Source organism: Macaca mulatta, chromosome 10 (genome assembly GCF_049350105.2).
Source record: "Macaca mulatta isolate MMU2019108-1 chromosome 10, T2T-MMU8v2.0, whole genome shotgun sequence".
Classification (NCBI taxonomy): domain Eukaryota; kingdom Metazoa; phylum Chordata; class Mammalia; order Primates; family Cercopithecidae; genus Macaca; species Macaca mulatta.
In genome coordinates this window covers 102,725,243-102,742,967 of record NC_133415.1, presented here as the reverse complement: position 1 = coordinate 102,742,967, position 17,725 = coordinate 102,725,243, and the positions used below count along the sequence as shown (strand labels likewise).

Here is a 17,725-nt window from a genome sequence, read left to right as displayed (position 1 = left end):
TGAAGTGTTTGGGGTCTTATGTCCTCTGTCCCCGCTTCTTTGAAGTTTGGTTACTTGGGAGTTTATTTTTCCTCAAGTGGTATTTAGTTTTTTAATGACAAGACTTAAATTTTCTCTTCCATGAAACTGACAAATAGCATTTGAGTGCTATACTGTGAGCCTGGCACTTTTTATTTTTTAAATTTTTTGTAAAAAATGTTTTGATTTTTTTTTTCTTTTTTTTTTTGAGACGGAATCTCGCTCTGTCACCCAGGCTGGAGCACAGTGGCGCAATGTTGGCTCACTGCAAGCTCCGCCTCTTGGGTTCACGCCATTCTCCTGCCTCAGCCTCCCGAGTAGCTGGGACTACAGGCACCTGCCACCACGCCCGGCTAATTTTTTGTTATTTTTAGTAGAGACGGACAGGGTTTCACCATGTTAGCTAGGATGGTCTCCATCTCCTGACCTCGTGATCTGCCCGCCTCTGCCTCCTAAAGTGCTGGGATTACAGGTGTGATCCACTGCGCCTGGCCTAGTTTTTTTTTTTTTTTAATTTAAGACAGGGTCTTGCTCTGTTACTTCCCAGTCTGGAGTACAGTTGTGTGATCATGGCTAGCTGTAGCCTGGACCTCTTGGACTTGAGTGATCTTCCCACCTCAGCCTCCCAAGTAGCTACAGGTGCGCACCACTACATCTGGCTAATTTTAATTTTTTGTGGAGGTGGGGTCTCACTATCTTGCCCAGGCTGGTCTCAATCTCCTAGGCTCAAGTGATCCTTTCACCAGGCATTTGTATCCTGAGACTATGTGCATGATCTTGTTTGCTAGCTTCAGTCATCCTGTTAAATAGGCACTGTTACGATCTCCATCTTGCATATGGGGAAATGGCGGTACAGAGTTCAGATGTTTTCCAAGGAGGGGACTGCATCATCCAGGAGAAATGCTTGTTAGTACAGACAAAGAAGCATTAATAACATTGGAAGATGTATTTCTTTATTTATTTATTTTGAGACAGAGTCTCGCTCTGTTGCCCAGGCTGGAGTGCTATGGCGCAATCTCGGCTCGCTGCAATCTCTGCCTCCTGGGTTCAAGCAGTTCTCCTGCCTCAGCCTCCTAATTAGCTGGGATTACAGGCATGTGTCACCACGCCCAGCTAATTTTTGTATTTTTAGTAGATGGGGTTTCACCATGTTGATCAGGCTGGTCTCAAACTCCTGACCTCGTGATCCACCCGCCTTGGCCTCTCAGAGTGCTGGGATTACAGGCGTGAGCCACTGCGCCCGGCCTGGAAAATGTTTTTTAAAAGTTAATTCCATTTAAATTTTTTTCCATCCATTTAACTGTCTCGAGGAGGGAGTCATTTTGATGCTTCCTTGTCTTTAACAGAGAAACCTGGCATCAGACACAGCCTGTGGCAGGCTCTTAGCAGGTTTTGTTACCTTCTGTCTAGGGCAGACCATACTACTTTTCCATTATAACAGTGACAGGTTTGCTTTAAAAATAAATTTAAGGGCTGAGCGCAGTGGCTCACGCCTGTAATCCCAGCACTTTGGGAGGCCGAGGCGGGAGGATCACCTGAGGTCAGGAGGTTGACCTGCCTGGCCAACATGGTGAAACCCCGTCTCTACTAAAAATACAAAAATTAGCTGGGCGTGGTGGCGGGTGCCTGTAATCCCAGCTACTCGGGAGGCTGAGGCAGGAGAATCGCCTGAACCCGAGAGACGGAGGTTACAACGAGCCAAGATCGTGCCATTGCACTCCGGCCTCGGTGACAAGAGTGAAACTCCGTCTCGGAAAAAAAAAAAATCAAGGTGTTTTTTTCTTAAGTGAGGATTGACTTAAAACCAAATACATGGCAGAAATGTTAAGGCAGCAGCAGCAGCCCTGTGCCCACCCACTGACCATGCTGCTGTGTGGGCTCCCACCAGGCAGCTCAGCTGTCAGGGCAGACACTGAACAGGTTTCTCCATTTCATTCGCTGGCTGAACAAATACCCAGGCCTTGGGCCAAAACGAGGCTCAGGTGCTGGATTGCTTTGAGCTATAGCATAGGAAACAGCATTGCCACCCTGGCTGTTGGGGTTAGCAGTTTCCTGGAGATGCACACCTACCCTGGGAGAGCTAAGGAAGCCAGGCGCTCGCTCCGCATCCAAAGGGGAGCAGGGACTTCAGAGCAGATTGCTCCATTTGCACATGTAAATGACAAGCATATTTAAACCTCATTGGGCCCACCAGCTGGACAGCATTAGCTCCGCTGACCAATCTGTGGCACCTGGGATGCCAGATTACCAATCTCAGGGATGAGAGCTGTGGCAGACACCAAACTGTACCCCAGTCTCCATCCCTTCCCCCTTGTAGTAGAAGCCCTGGTTTTCAAATCTGTGGCCAGCTATAATAAAGTCTTCCTGCAGCCACATGTGGTCGGATGACTGTCTGGTGTCTGGATGGAGAGGTGTTTGTGTGGTGTCTGGGCATGGCCTTCAAGGAAGGGAGCTTGCCCTTCCCACCCCGCCCCTCTTCCTGGCTGGAATGGCTGTGATGGCTGGAGATGGAGCTGCTCTGTGAAGCTGAGGGGGCCGATTGAGGAAAGGGTGGGCAGCAGGTACAGCAGCTGGCCCTGATGCTCTGGAGGCTGCCCCCAGGGCCTGCCCATGCTGCCTGCCTCTAGGTCTGTTATATGAAAAATAAACTGTTACGTCACTTAAGTCACTTTCCCCCCAGTTTGTCTATTTTTAAAACCTTTTTGTTTACAAAAGACGTGAAGCCTAATCTGGGCAACATAGTGAGACCCCATTAAAAAAAAAATTAGATGGGCATGGTGGCACATGCCTTTGGTCCCCAGCTACTTGGGAGGCTGAGGTGGGAGGAACAAGCAAAAAAGTGAAACTAGTATAATGAATCCAAGCTTCAGCAATTGAACAGTTAGTTACCAACTTGAGGCCAATCTGGTTTTGTCTCTACCCTGGCCATCCACTTCCCTGCTCCTGAACTCCTCTGAAGCAAATTCTAGACATCTATCTCATTTGTGAATTTTTCAGTGTTTATCTAAAAGACAAGGGCTTTTAAAACCTGATACCTGCTACGGACTGCATATGTCCCCCCTCCCCCCCGCCAAAAAAAATGTTGAAACCTAATCCCCCTGGTGTCCTGGTATTAGGAGGGCACTTTGGGAGGTGATGAGGTCATGTGGATGGGGCCTTCATGAATGGGATGGGTGCCCTTACAAGGGCTGAAGAGAATGGAGTTCTCCCAGCACAAAAAGACCCGGCAAGATGACCCTCTGTGAACCAGGAATTGGGCCCTTGCCAGACACTGAATCTGCCAGTGCCTTCATCTTGGACTTCTCAGCCTCCAGAACTAAGAAATACATTTTTGTTGTATAAAAGCTACCCAGTCGATGGTATTTTGAAGCCTGAACAGGCTGAGACAGTATTACCATCACATCTGACTTTTTTCTTGTGACGTGTTTGTTGAGGAAACTGGATTGTTTGTCCTTTAGAGTTTGCCAGAGCCTAAATGTTTATTTCAGCCTGCTTGTTGTTTTAGCACTGGGGGTAGTTATTCTCTCTGTTTACCCCCAATTTCCTACTGTTATTTGCACATACTGTGCAAAAGCAGAAAAATAAACACTTCTTATAGGTATGATTCCAGGCTGCAGCTTCATAAACGAGGGATAAGAGGAAATCACTGAACTAAGGCAGCGGTGAGCTTAAGGGATGCGAGTAGGTCCAGGTTTTCAGACATGCGAATCTCCGCTGGCAACACATTTCAGGTCCTGTGTGAGGAGGAGGCGGCGGTTCAAGTGGAACTGCAGGACTATAGGGCGTTCTATTTTTAATGTTTTGAGGAGTCTCCATACTGTTTCCATAGCAGCTGTACCCATTTTATCATTTTTATTTTTATTAATTTTCTTATTGTACCCCTGAACTTAATATTTTTTATTTTTTTGAGAGAGAGTCTGACTCCGATTACCCAGGCTAAAATACAGTTGGCATGATCTTGGCTCACTGCAGCCTCGACCTCCTAGGCTCAGGTGATCCTCCCACCTCAGTCTCCCCAGTAGCTGGGACGACAGAGGCATGCCACCGTGCCTGGCTAATTTTTTTGTATTTTTAGTAGAGAGGGGTTTCATCATATACACACAGGCTGGTCTCAAACTCCTGGACTCAAGTGATCCACCTGCCTCAGCCCCCCAAAGTGCTGGGATTACAGGCTTGAGTCACCACGCCTGGCCAGCGGTACCATTTTATATTCCCACCCACAGTACAAGAGTCCCCATTTCTCCACATCTTTGCTAACACTTGTTATTTTCTGGGGTTTGTTTTTATAGCAGCCTTCCTAATGGGGTGAGATGATATCTTATTGTTTTGATTCATATTTCTCTAATGATTAGTGATGTTGAGCATCTTTTCATATGCTTTTTGGCCATTTATATATCTTCTTTCGAGAAATGTCTATTCAAGTCCTTTGCTCACTTTTAATTTTTGTTATTTTAAAAATAGAGACGGGATCTCTCTATGTTGCCCAGGCTTGTCTCAAACTCCTGGGCTCAAATTATCCTCCTATCTCGGCCTCCTAAAGTGCTGGGACTGCAGGCATGAGCCACTGTGCCCAGCCCTTTGCCCACTTTAGGGTAAATTTTTTGTTTTTTATTTGCAGTTCTTTATATAGTCTGGATATTGATCCCTTATCAGATACATGATTTACAAATATTTCCTCCCATTCCATAGGTTATCTTTTTCATTCTGTTGTTTCTTTTGATGTGCAAAAGTTTAAAAGTTTGATGTAGTCGGCTGGCTCACACCTGTAATCTTAGCAGTTTGGGAGGCTGAGGCTGGCAGATCACCTAAGGTCAGGAGTTTGAGGCTAGCCTGGCCAGCATGGTGAAACCCCTGTAATCCCAGCTGCTCAGGAGGCTGAGGCAGAGGAATCACTTGAACCCAGAAGGCAGAGACTGCAGTGAGCCAAGATTGCGCCACTGCACTCTAGCCTGGATAAGAGAGTGAGACTGTCTCAAAAAAAAAAAAAAAAAAAAGTTTGATGTAATCCCATTTGTCTATTTTTGCTTTTACTGCCTATGCTTTTGGTATAATATCTAAGACATAATTGCCAAATCCAATGTCATGTAGTTTCCCCTTAGTTGGTTTTGGGTTAGGTCTTTAATCTATTTTGAGGTAATTTTTGTATACAGAATAGGGTAAGGGTCTAACTTCATTCTTTTCCTTATGAATGTCCAGTTTTCCCAACACTATCTGGTGAAGAGATAGTCCTTTCCCCATTGAGTGGTTTTGGTACTTTTGTAGAACATCATTTGACCATATATGTGAGGGTTTATTTTTGGGCTCTCTATTCCATTGGTTTATGAGTGTATACCTGTTTTCATGCCAGTACCACACTAGTTTGATTACTGTAGCTCTGTAATATGTTTTGAAACCATGAAGTGTAAGGTTCCAACTTTGTTCTTTTTTAAGATTGTTTTGGCTATTCAGGGTCCCTTGAGATCCCATATGAGTTTTAGGATGGTTTTATTTTTCTATTTCTGTAAAAAATGCCATTTATAGGGATTGCATTGAATCTGTAGATCCACTTTCAGCAGTATAGATTTTTTTTTTTTTTTTTTTTTTGAGACAGGGTCTCACTTTATCACCCAGGCTGGAGTGCAGTGGTGCAATCATGGCTCATTGCAGCCTTGAACTCTTGGCTCAAGAGATCCTCCCACCTCAACCTCCTAAGTAACTGGCACCACAGGCATGTGCCATGCATGGCTAATTCTTAATTGTTTTTTGGTAGAAACAGGGTTTCACTGTGTTGCCCAGGCCGGTCTTGAATTCCTGGCCTCAAGTGATCCCCCTGTGTTGACCTCCCAAAGTGCTGGGATTACAGGCATGAGACACCATGCCTGGCCCCATTTGTATCTTTTAAAATTTCTTTCAGCAATGTTTTATAGTGTTCAGTGTACAAGTCTTTCTTGCTGCTTGGTTAAATTTATTCCTATTTAATTCTTTTTGATGCTATTATAAATGGGATTTTTTTCTTTCCTTTTCTGATTGTTCATTGTTTATAGAAATGCAGCTGACTTTTTTGTGTTGACTTTGTATCCTACAACTTTGCTGAATTTATTAGTTTGAACAGTTTTTTTTCTTGTGGAATCTTTAGGGTTGTCTACATATAAGATCATGTCATCTGTGAGATAAATTTAACTTCTTCCTTACCAACTGGGGTATATTTTATTTCTTTTTCTTGCTTAATTGCTCTGGCTAGAACTTCCAGTACTACATCAAATTGAAGTGGTGAATGCAGGCGTCCTTGCCTTGTTCCTGATCTTAGAGGATAAGCTTCCAGTCATTCACCATTGAGTATGATGTCAGCTGTTATCCTAGATGGCCTGTATTATGTTGAGGTAGTTTCCCTCTATTCCTAGCTTGTTGAGTGTTTTTATGACGGAAGGGTGTTGAATGTGTGCATGCATTGCATGGTAGTTGGCTCTTGGGGTTTGCTTGGGTTTGGGTTTGATCTCTGTGGTAAGAATACTTGATGCATATTCTCTCATCCGGAGGCATATGATGTCGAGTTCTCTCCCTTTGGGGAATTAGCTATTAAGGCTGTTACTTCCCACTTAGATCCATTATTTCACTGGAAGTTACAAAATAGAGATATTCCAATTCAATGATTTCCTCTTTGGCAGCTGGAATACTTCTATAAAAAGAAACTTCCCTGTGATGGTGGTTACGCGAATCTACACAATATAAAATTGCATAGAACTAAACATACACATGCGAGTGCCTGTAAAACTAGTGAAGTTTTACAGTTTTTTTTTTTTTTTAAGATATTTGAAGAACAAGATCTGTGGACTGTGGCAATGCCAGTTTCTTGGTTGTGAAACTATTCTGTAGTTGTGCAAGATGTTACCACTGGGGATAATGGGGTGAAGGGTACATGGGACCTTTCTGTACTTTTTTTTTGCAACTTCTTGTGAATCTATGATTTTTTTTTTTCCTTGAGACACGGTCTCATTCTATCACCCAGGCTACAGTGCAGTAGCACGATCATAGTTCACTTTAGCTTTGACCTCCTGGGTTCAGGTGGTCCTCCTGCCTCAGCCTTCTGAGTAATTGGGACCACAGGTGTACACCAACATGCCGGCTAGTTTTTTTCAATTACATATAGAGACAGGGTCTCCCTATGTTGCCCAGGCTGGTCTCAAATTCCTGCTCAAGCAGTCTTCCCGCCTTGGCATCCCAAAGTGTTGGGATTACAGGTGTGAGCCACCACACCTGGCCTTATTCTTCTGTTTTTTCCCCCAACCTTTAAAAAATGTTAACACCATTTTTAGCTCTTAGGTAGTACAGACACAGGAGGCAGGCTGGATTTGGGCCACAGGCAGTAATTTGCCAATCTTTGCCCCAGGGCCAGGAGAGGAATCGTGGGTGGAAGGGCTGCCACCCTCCCCGTGGTGACTGCATCAGTTTGGACCCTCACCTGTTTCCCTAGGGGCCTTCACGTCACTCCATCCAATGCGCTGCTCCTCTAGTTCTGGTCAAAGAACATGTGTGTTCCTTATTATTGAATTAATATTCTTTATGAGAGAAATAGAAAATATATGCAAACAGCAAGATTTTAAAAGTTACCTATAATCGGCCGGATGCGGTAGCTCAAGTCTATAATCCCAGCACTTCGGGAGGCCGAGGTAGGTGGATCCCTTGAGGTCAGGAGTTCAAGACCAGCCTGGCCAACATGGTGAAACCCCATCTCTACTAAAAATACAAAATTAGCCGGGCGTGGTGACGGGGGCCGATAGTCCCAGCTACTTGGAAGGCTGAGACAGGAGAATCGCTTGAACCCACGAGGCAAAGATTGCAGTGGCCATGAGCTGAGATCGTGCCACTGCACTCCAGCCTGGGCAACAGAGTGAGACTCCGTTTTGTGTGTGTGTGTTTTTAATCGCTTTATTCTCCTGCCAAATAAGGTCATAGACCCATACCTCAGCCAATCTCAGACAAGTAGAGGGAAGGACCAGGAATAGCCTGAACTGAGAACCGGCTCTGTTTCCCCTTGAAGCATACAGTCACTCATTACATGAACCACATGGGTTCTCTTAGCAAAGACAACAGGGCCCAACCACCAGGTCTTCCATATTAGGGATGAATGGGTGTGTGCTGGAGTACCAGTATGTGTATTTTTATAAAAGGATGTACTAAAATTTCTACTTTCATTTTTAGTCATTTTGAAATCCTGAACAGCATTTAAGGAGAGGGTGAAATACTTCTCTCTCTCTAAAGGTGGTAAAATGCTGGCCTGATAACATTCTAAACGTTTTTCCACATCCTTAGAATCTTGAATTGTTGGTAAATATTCTATCGTTATTTATCTCACCAATCCCCCATTCATGGACAAAGAAGTTGTTTTCCATTTTTCCTCATTCAGATATTGCCAGGATGGCCATTCTTGGAGTGCAATTTTCATGCACTTTCCTTTTGCCCCATGAGTGGAACTGCTGGGCCGTTTTCAGGCTTTGGAGAGCTGTCACCACAGTGTCCTCTGGAGAGTGTGAGCTAGCTGCCCTCCCATCAGCAGATAGGAGTATATGGCTCATCTTCGCTACAAAATGAACCAACTACATTTTTGTGGCCTTTTTTTTTCCTAAGCAAAGACTTATTTTCTTCCTCATTTACATCAGGCTATCAGCTGGCAGCTGCTTGTATGCGCAGAAGTTCCTTCTGTCCCCAGCACCGGACTGGTCCCGACTGATGCTAAGACCCCCAGGTCTGCCAGGCGGTCTCCCCAGGCAGGGGGAGTGTGGCTGACGCCTGCCTGCTCTCCTGCAGGTCCACAGATACTCACAAAGAGGATCCCCATTTATGGGGCACTTCCTGTCACTCAGGGCCTTGAGATGACTGTACTGGCCCCTGACCCCCACTGCCCTTCATGTCTCCCATCTGCTCTAGCTAGAGCCAGAGGGCTGTGTTGTCCCTTGCCTGGGGTGGGGGGTTGCCTCCAGGAGGCAGTGGGGCCCCGCTTCAGGCCAGCTTCATTCCCCTAGTGCCCTGTGGAATAATAAGCGGGGGTTACAGGGCCCTCAAGTTTGTGCGTGACCCTCCAGCCCCCCGCCAGCTTTCTAGCCTCTAAGGAAAATATTTCTTGCCTCGATTGCTCCCCTCTACCCTAAGAGCTTTTTCTAGGAGTTGAGAAGGTTGAAATACAAATGAAACATGCCCTGTTCCCTTCATGGGAGCGAGGTGCCCACTCAGGACCACCGCCTACCTTTGCTGCCAGCACTGCTTTCTGTCCCAGCTGACACGGCTCAGCACGGCACAGCCCCACTTCCCAGCCGCCCTCACAGGCAGGCCTGGCCTGGAAAATTCTGCTTTCTGTCAGCCAGAGTCCTCATCATTCTCGTGGTGCCTCCCTGACACTGAGGCCAAGTGTCAGCTACCACTTGTCATCACACTTGCAGTTTTTATTATGGTGGAGAAATATTTCTCTGAATCTGGGTTTCCACCAAAAGCGGACCAAGGCGAGCCCACTGTGGCCTTGGGAGTCTCCCCTAGGGTGGGCTGAAGCACAGGGTGGGCTGAAGCACAGGGTGGGCTGAAGCACAGGGTGGGAAGAACCAGGAAACTCAGCTCTTGCCCCGTGGCCGGGGCCAGGACAGCTTCTCCTGACTGGTTTCATTTTATATCACATGCATTTTTGGTTCGTGCCTGTTGCCATCAGCGGCTTGGATGCCTCTGGAAGTACGTGGGGGTAGAGATGAACTCGTGACCCTTCCCCCACTCGCCACCACCTCTGATCAGAGGCTATGGACGCCCCCACTCCTGCGGGAGGGCAGGTTCAGTGACAGAAGTTCCCCATTTCACCATCAGGCAAATGCCTGTGGGGCACTGATCTACAAGCCCCGAGCAGGAGGCCAGGCGGCCCTGCAGCCTGGGCGGACAGCCAGCGAACCCAGGGAGGAAGGGCTCCCAGCATTGTGAGAAGAAGCTGAGCCTGGCTGGGGGCTGAGCCTCACATGCTCCTCACTGAGGGCCAAAGGTGGGAACCAGACACAGGCTGCCCTGACCCAGCCCTGCTCCTAAACACTGCACTTCCTGGTGACATGGCTGCTACCGGCCCAGGGGCTGGGTAGCTGTGTGCCACAGAGCCCAGTCTAGGTGTGACCTGTGCATCTGCAAAGCCACCTGAACATGAACAGACACTGGCTCCGATTCAGCAGCATACACTTTATTTCTAAATAGGCATCCAGTGACATGACTGTTCACACATCTATTCCTGACTCCCTTAAAGAGTCAGAGATGGCGCAGGGGCTCCCGCATGGCAGCCACAGGCCCCCCACCTCTGACCCGCTTTCCCCCCTAGCCCGAAGCCCCATCAAGAAGAGCAGCACAGCACTGCTCAGGAAACGGGCCTAACAGGGGCCTCTCCCAGCTCACTTGCAGGAGAAAAATGAGTACGTCTGGCCTTCATAATGCTTCTTAAAACAAAAACCCAGCACTCTTCATTTTTACATAGGAAATGATGAAAAGGAATGTAAGATTCACATCCATCTTGACAATTCAAGCTTTGCCATCTTGAGGACAATTCAAGCTTTGCAGATCCCTACTTGGAGAAACCGTCAATGCCTTTGGTATAAGCCAGGCCGTGCCCACCATGCAGGTGGGAGTAGTGGGGCCTCCCCATCCCGGCCTGAGGCTCTGTCTCCAGAGGGCTGGCAGGTGACTTTTGACCACGGATGCCTATCTTCCTATTCAGTCACAGGCCCACTGCTCACCAGCACTTCGCATTCACCCCAAAGCCAGTGAAGCCCCCGCAGAGCAGCCAGGGAGACCAACTCAAGGGCACCAGAGAGCACAGCAAGAAAATGGCTCGGGGGAGGGGGACGGGACAGGGCAGGGGCGTGTATTAGTCTTCCTTCTGTTACGTGCCCGCTAACAGTGAAGCCCCTCAATGTCTAACTGTTGGAGAACTGTTGGGGAAATGGCAGGAGCCTAAATGGAAGGGGGCTGGTTCTTTATTCTCTTGAAGCCTTTATCTGACTGAGATGGAGGGCGTTAGGCAGAGGGCCCGGAGCTCTGGAGACGCCTTCCCAAGGACACTGCTTCATGACTGCATCAGGAAGCTCAGGGTTTCCTACCTGTCCCCAGCAAGGGCAGCACACACTGGCACTCACTCGGCAGGGAATCTGGGGGGCAGAGGGGGACCTTTTCTCTTCTGCATGTGAAATCCTTGTCAGTGGCAGCCAACGGCCACTGAGCTTCTCCCCACACAGGAATCAGGCAGCAGTTCCAGCCCTGAGCCACCCCCGGCCACACCTACACCCCAGCCTGCACCCTCCTCAGCAGAAGAGGCCTGGCCTCGGCCACCCTGCTGAGGACTCTGTAAGCATATGCGCCCCGTGGGTACGTGGACCCGAGACTTCATGAGGCCAAGCCGTGCCGATGGCACCCTTGCCAAGGGTTTTAAGAAGGGTCCCCAGTCACCCATCTTTCGGCATTCCATGGCACACAAAGGAATCCTGTGGGCTAACCTGGGTGACTCTGGCGCTCAGGCCTGCCCCTTGGCCTCATGCCAGCCAGCCCGGCTGGCCCAGCCCAGTCCACCCACTGTGAAGAGGGGTGGCTGGCTTAGGGTAGGGGCCGAGAGGGCTTCAGTTCTGCCTCTGGGCAGAGTGTCTGAGCTCTAGATGATGGAACTGAGCCACCCTTAGCCTGGCCCTGGCCCAGCCCCCTGCAAACTTATCTCGGGAACCTAGAAGCCAGCCCCTTTCCCTGCGAGACCACACACAAGTCATGGGGTGGTTGTTCCGAGGGGTCATAACAACTACAGGCTGCAGAAAGCGTGGGATTTACTCCAAGAACTGGTTCCACACGGCAGCGCCTGTGGTGGAGGGACTGCTGGCTAAAGGCTGGTTTCCCCAGCGCTCCCTGGCTCCAGCCTTCCCTCACCCTGAAGTATTCCTCCTACATGCCACAGTTCTCCTGTCCCACGGCCTAGACCCAGAAGAAAATAAATACACATGCAGGAAGATACAGTTAAGCTGCATATTTTTCTATCTTCTGCGCATTCACTGCCCCAAATAGAATTATCGGGTGTGCTAAAGGTAGACAGCAGCAATTTGTTATTCTCAGGCAAAGACATTTGAAAAAAACTGACCCAGAAAAACAGACTTCTATGGCTTTTGTTACCAAGGCGAGTCAAGACTGCCAAGGAACACGGGGTGCCCTCATCTCTTGGGGGCACTCTCCCAGGCTGCTGACCTCACCTGGCCGCCTGGGGGCAGACAAGGCTCACAGGAGATCGAGGCAGGTGCTGGTACCTCCTGGGAAAGGTCCCGCCACCCCCTCTGCCCCCCCACAAATCCTAGGGCCCCCCCCACCAAGCCCCACATGCTCTTCCGCCACAGCATCCTTTTCAGGTCTCAGCTGAAAGCATGAGGCCAGGTGTGGCGTGGTTGGGGCTATCAGACCTGGCGGCGAGGGGGCAGACGGAAATGGGATCTGACTCTTTTCATTGCTTTATCTGTGAATTTAAGATTAGGAAAGAAAGAAATCCTGGCAAACAACTGATTGCAAAGCAACTGACATCTGGGAGACGGGACCCTAAACTTCAGGCGAGAGTGAGTTCTGGCAGGGGCGCAAGAACAATCTGGTCTCAGATCCCTGCCCCCACTCGCCCAGGGGCAGGCAAAGGTCCCCACCCTCTGACTTCCTCTCTTCTCCACTAGAAGGAAATGGTGGAGACCAAAATTAAGCAAGGCAATGGCTCAAATGATAGGGTTGAGAAATTTAAAAAGATCATATTTTAGCTCTATCAAGTACTAATTTACTTTTCATGCAAAAAGTAAACAGCGTGCTTCCTGCCCGGCTGGCCTGCTCTCACTTCAGGGGCAAGGCGAGGTGGCAGCATCGGGCCTGGCCTCTTGTTCCTGGCACAGGTCCTGAGGTCAGTCCCTCCTGATATCCAGAGCCACACCGTCTGAGGTGGAAGAGATGGAGATGCGTTTGCTCCAGCCCAGGGACCATGCTGGCCCACCGTGTCCCCAGAGAAGCAGGAATGCACATGGTGAATTAAACCACCCCAGGGGGCCAGGTTCCAAGGCTCCCTGGGACCCAGAACCACATACAGAAGTTGGCAATGGCCCTTCGATGAGCTGAGCAGTTTGAGGCTTGTCAAAGGGGAGGTGAGGAGAGGATGCGAGTCAGTGACTCCATTCCGTCTGGACATGACTGACAGCTCCTCACCCTGAGATGGCTGAGGAGGCCGGGCCCCTGGGACAGGGCTGGGGTGTGTGTGCGTGGAGCATCTGCTTCTGACTCCAGGTCGGGGTGGGAGAGGGGAGCACTGGGTGCTGCTGCTCTGGCCCCTGCCCCAGTGCTTTGGGGACCCTAGCATGGGTGACAAATGGGATCCAACGTGGTGGGGAACTGGGAGAGGGGAAAGAGGATGGAACCCTGATTAGCAGCGAAGATGGCAGCAGTGAGCAGACACTGCAGGGCCTCGGCACAGTGGCCTCCGGTTAGACAAAAGAACAACTGAGTATGGGAATGGTGGGGAGGGAGATCAGATGGCAGGAGGTGACTACGAGGCTCTCAGCGCTTTGCTGTAAAATGCATGAATTTAAACCTAATTAAGACAGCAGTTGTGGGCCAGCAGGAACCCTGTGCCTCTAGCTTTTCCCTCTAGAGGGCGCTCTGACCCTGCAAGATAAAAGCCTTGGGTTGCAGCTTGCAGGGGGCTCTAAAGAAGATACCAGAAGGTACCAGTGTAAACATTCAGAAGATGCCCAGAGAAAGGCAGCAGCCACCTGCTGTCCAGGGAGACAGGCTGAGAAGTGCCAATCAGACAAAGGGAAAAAGGTCACTCGGTTTCTCTCCCTCTGAGGGAGCACAGGAAGTGCCACAAAGGGCAGCGGGAGGTTTTCAAGATTTCTGGGCCCTGCCACTTAGGTCAGAATTGTGGCTGCGGAGGCATCTTGATGACTCAAAGGCAGGTGGCTCACCCCTGGCTCTGCCAGTCCGGCGGGGGCAGGATGAAGGCGGTGGCTGGGGAATGGCACACCTGTAGATGGTGCTCTAGGCGGGGGGCCACAGGGGTCCTCCAGGTGGCGGGGTAGGTGCCCCAGCTTCACAGATGACTGGCACTTGGCCCCGTGCTCCCTCCCCTCTGTGGGCCGACGAGCCACACTGAGCAGAGGCTGGCTCAGGGAGGAGTGGGGAGATGACAGTTTCCCAAGAAGTCACCTGGCTCCAAAGGCCTGGCAAGTTCTGGACTAAGGTGACTCTGCAGCCAGTACCTCGCCCCGCCCTCTATGTCTGGAGTCCTGAAGGGGCTGCTGGATGCACACACCTCTGCGAGGCCCCTGCTGAGTGTCTGTGGGCAGCAAACGCCCATCCTGGGCCTGCCTGCCTGAAGCCTTGGCACCTGGCGTCAGAGCAGCTCCTGCTCGTCGTCCTCGGAGCCGGAGGGGCCCTGGCGTACCTCCTCGTACCACTTGTTGGTGAGAGTTTTCATCTGGATGCGCCCGTGGTGCAGGTCCTGGGTCCAGAGACACAACCAAGCCGTCAGGGGCAGGGCCAAGGAAGGGAGGGGAGGCTGCTGGGTGCCTTGGGTGGGGTGTCTGGGGAGGAGGTAGGAGGTAGGGTGATGGCCACAGGCAACTTCAGTTTCAATTGAACAAACTGAGCTGGGATTGTTCTTTGTGGGGGTGGAGATCACAGGAGGTGTCATTCAGAAAGAAGGAGGTAGCATGGCGTGAGGTTGAAAATGTGGTCTCTGGAGTCAGACACACTTAGCTCTGCTCCCAATTATGCCCGTATTGGCTGTGATCTCGCGGGGTTACTGCACCCCCTTGGGCCTCCATCTCCTCAGCTGTCAGGGAGACAGCTGCATCCACAGCACAGGATGCTGGAGAAGGAAGCAGTTGTGGTCACAGTCACTGGAGCTGCCTGGCTCCTGGAAGAGCGCACACACCGGCAGCTATCAGAATGGAAAATGGGCCTGCACAGAAACAAAGCAGGCAGCCGCAGGAAGAGCCCCACCCCTACGCAAGGCCTCCAACTAAAGAGAGGCCAGCAGTGCCCCGAGGGACAGAACCAGAGGCCTGAGCTGGGGGCAGCCTTGGGCCACAGCCTGAGGTCCTGGTATGTCTGAAATTCCTCAGCTGATCGATACCCCGTGTCTGTCATCCAGGAAAACCAAACTGTGTTAACAAATCTATTATTAACCTCGCACTAAACGTGGCAGCGAAGGAAAAACAGCAGATGCCGAGTTCCACAAGCATGTCCAGCCTGCAGATCAGGAGGCAGCAGCCTGGCGGGCCCATGTGAGACTTTCTGCCTCCCCACTCTTCCTCCACCCCACCCTGGGCCACCGCAGGTCCTGAAGGAGGCAGGCAAGGGACCCCCAGAAAGTGTGGCCTGGCCGGTATCCCACCTCCTGCGTCAGCCTCCGAGTGAAGAAGGGGTTTAGGTACTTGGCGTCCAGCCACATGAAGCCTTTGAGGTCCTGCCGCCTGATGTAGTGGGCCTCGTACTCCTCCTCCGTGAGCTCCGACAGGTGCTCCGACTCCACAGTGTTGCCCTGAGCAGGGAAGAAAGGCGGCCCGACGGCCATCAGCAGGCACCATCGGGGGCACCTCTGGAAGCCCCCACACCACCCAGGCCGCCAGTGTCCCCAATCCTAACTCCACTTGATCATCAGTGCAGGGTGACGATGGGCAGCAGACGGCCTCCTGGGAGCCCGCAGGGAGGCAGGAAGGTCCCTCAGGGCACAATGGATGCCCAGGACCCCACCTAGGACAGCTAAAACAGAAGGACTGGGCTGGGCTGGGGCTTGGTTTTTAAGCTTTTCAAGCTTTTTGGGTGATTCTATCATGCAACCAGGACCGGAACTGCTGTTCTGGGCTTTTCATTAGCAGCAAATTGCACAGGGAGGCTTTTTGTGTCTTTGCCTGTGGGTCTATTAGCTAGGACTCCACCATGGACAGGCTTTTGCCAATCAAGTCAGGAGAGGAGAGGGGAGAGGGACACATCCTGTAGGCATTGGAGAGGGATGAGAAAAGGGCCCCATGTGGAGGGGAGGGCCAGAGGTGAAGAGGCAGGAGCAAAGCAGACAGGCTCTGAGTGCAGTGCCCGTTCTGCTGCAGGAGCCTTGGTGGGGCCACAGGTGCAGGTGGTGGCGGGGGTGGGGGGGGAGATGGGTGCGGGGCAGGAGCAGGGAGGGGAGATGACGGCAGGGGAGGGGAGGGCATTTAGATGCTGTGAAGCAGTGGTTGTCAAACACTGGTCTGTATTAGAATCTACCTGGGGGGCTTGTGAAACCACAAAATACGGAGCCCACCGGAGCCACCTGCAGAGGTGCTAATTCAGTAGATCTGAGTGGGCTTGGGAATCTGCAGATCTAACAGGTTTCCAGTGATGCTGCTAGTCTGGGGACCCCATTTTGAGGACTGCTGATCAGTGTGGTGGTGAAGAACGCAGGCTTGGGAGTCTGCCCGCAGCTGTCTGATCTGAGTCTCTTGGTGCCTCAGCATTCTCATCTGCAAAATGGGTATAATGAAAGCACCAGTTTCCATGCAGGCTATTGGGACAATCTGAGATAGTCCAAGGAAAATGCAAGCACATTGACTGCCACAGAAAACATTCCAGAAACTCAGCGGTTCATCCTCAGAGGAGCTGTCCTGTTTCTGCTAGTGCTGTGCTTCGCCAAGCGTGTTCACAGGATTGGCTGCAGCAGTACTACCTGGCAACTTGTTAGAAACGCAAATTCTTAGCCTGGGCCACATAGTGAGACCCTGTCTCTACTAAAAATAAGAAAAAAATTAGCTGGGTGGGGTCACGCCTGTCTGGAGTCCCAGCTACTCCAGAGGCTGAGGTGAGAGGATCGCTTGAGCCCAAGAGGTCCGGGCTGCAGTGGGTGGCTACGATCGCGCCACTGCACTTCAGCCTATGCAACAGAGTGAGACCCTGTCTCGGAAATAAAGAAGAAACACAAATTCTTTCGGACCCCATGCCAGACCTATGAGATGCTGGTGACAGACCCAGCAGCCTGTGTGTAGCAACCCCCCACCAATTCTGATACCCAGAAAGACCTAAGCTAGAGCTTTTGTGAAAACCAAAAAAGTTGGTAGATAGGGGTTGGGGGCAAAGGGCCTCTTAGTGTGATGGAAGTTCTGCAGAGCCAGGCCTCACAGCCATCTGGAACTTTCCTCCCAGCAGCACTGCACTGGCTGAGGGGCCCAGTTTGGAGACTGGAGGCCATGGTCTTGCCAGCCCTGACTCCAATGTTAGCCGTGGATGGCTACGTGAGGACTCCTGGGCCTCTGATGACTGATTAAAGTTACTGAGGCCTAGCATATGGAAACTAGAAAGAGATGCATGTCCAGAAATGCACGATTGGCAGGGGATGCTCTGGGCTGGAGCCTACAGCAGCCTCTGCTTTGGTCAGAGGGCCTAGCTTTGCATAGAGGTCCTGAGGGTGAAGACAGGGCAGGAAGGCAGCTTGGTGGCAGGGGCAGCGGCTTGTAGGAAGAAGAGGTGGGCAGGCTGCAGAGCCTCAGCTCTCCCTACAGCTGGGGCCTGGGTACCTCCAACCCCACACCATGTCTGTCCTTGGGGGAGTACCCCTCACGGCCCTCACAGCCACCACAAGCCGTCCTCCCCTCCTCGGGCCCCTAACAGGTGGTTTTTAGTAAAACCATACTGGGGAATGATGGGATTTTGAAACCCTCAAACCTGGGCCCTGACAGGTGTC

General features: G+C 50.8%; 1 protein-coding gene across 6 annotated transcripts in view; it reads right to left on the bottom strand.

The window, feature by feature from the left end:
• Positions 1–10,180: 10,180 nt before the first annotated feature.
• SLC9A8 (solute carrier family 9 member A8) overlaps positions 10,181–17,725 on the bottom strand; it is an 82,211-nt gene continuing 74,666 nt past the window's right edge. For 4 of the 6 annotated variants that reach the window (XM_077951983.1, XM_028828504.2, XM_015148788.3 and 1 more), the window contains 2 exons: positions 15,407–15,553; positions 10,181–14,509 (listed from right to left, as the gene is read on the bottom strand). In XM_077951983.1, the coding sequence (XP_077808109.1) occupies positions 14,402–14,509; positions 15,407–15,553 (255 nt within the window). In that variant the 3' untranslated portion in view covers positions 10,181–14,401. The remainder of the gene's footprint in view (positions 14,510–15,406; positions 15,554–17,725) is intronic. The other 2 variants (XR_001447450.3, XR_013400043.1) reach the window with 1 other exon arrangement.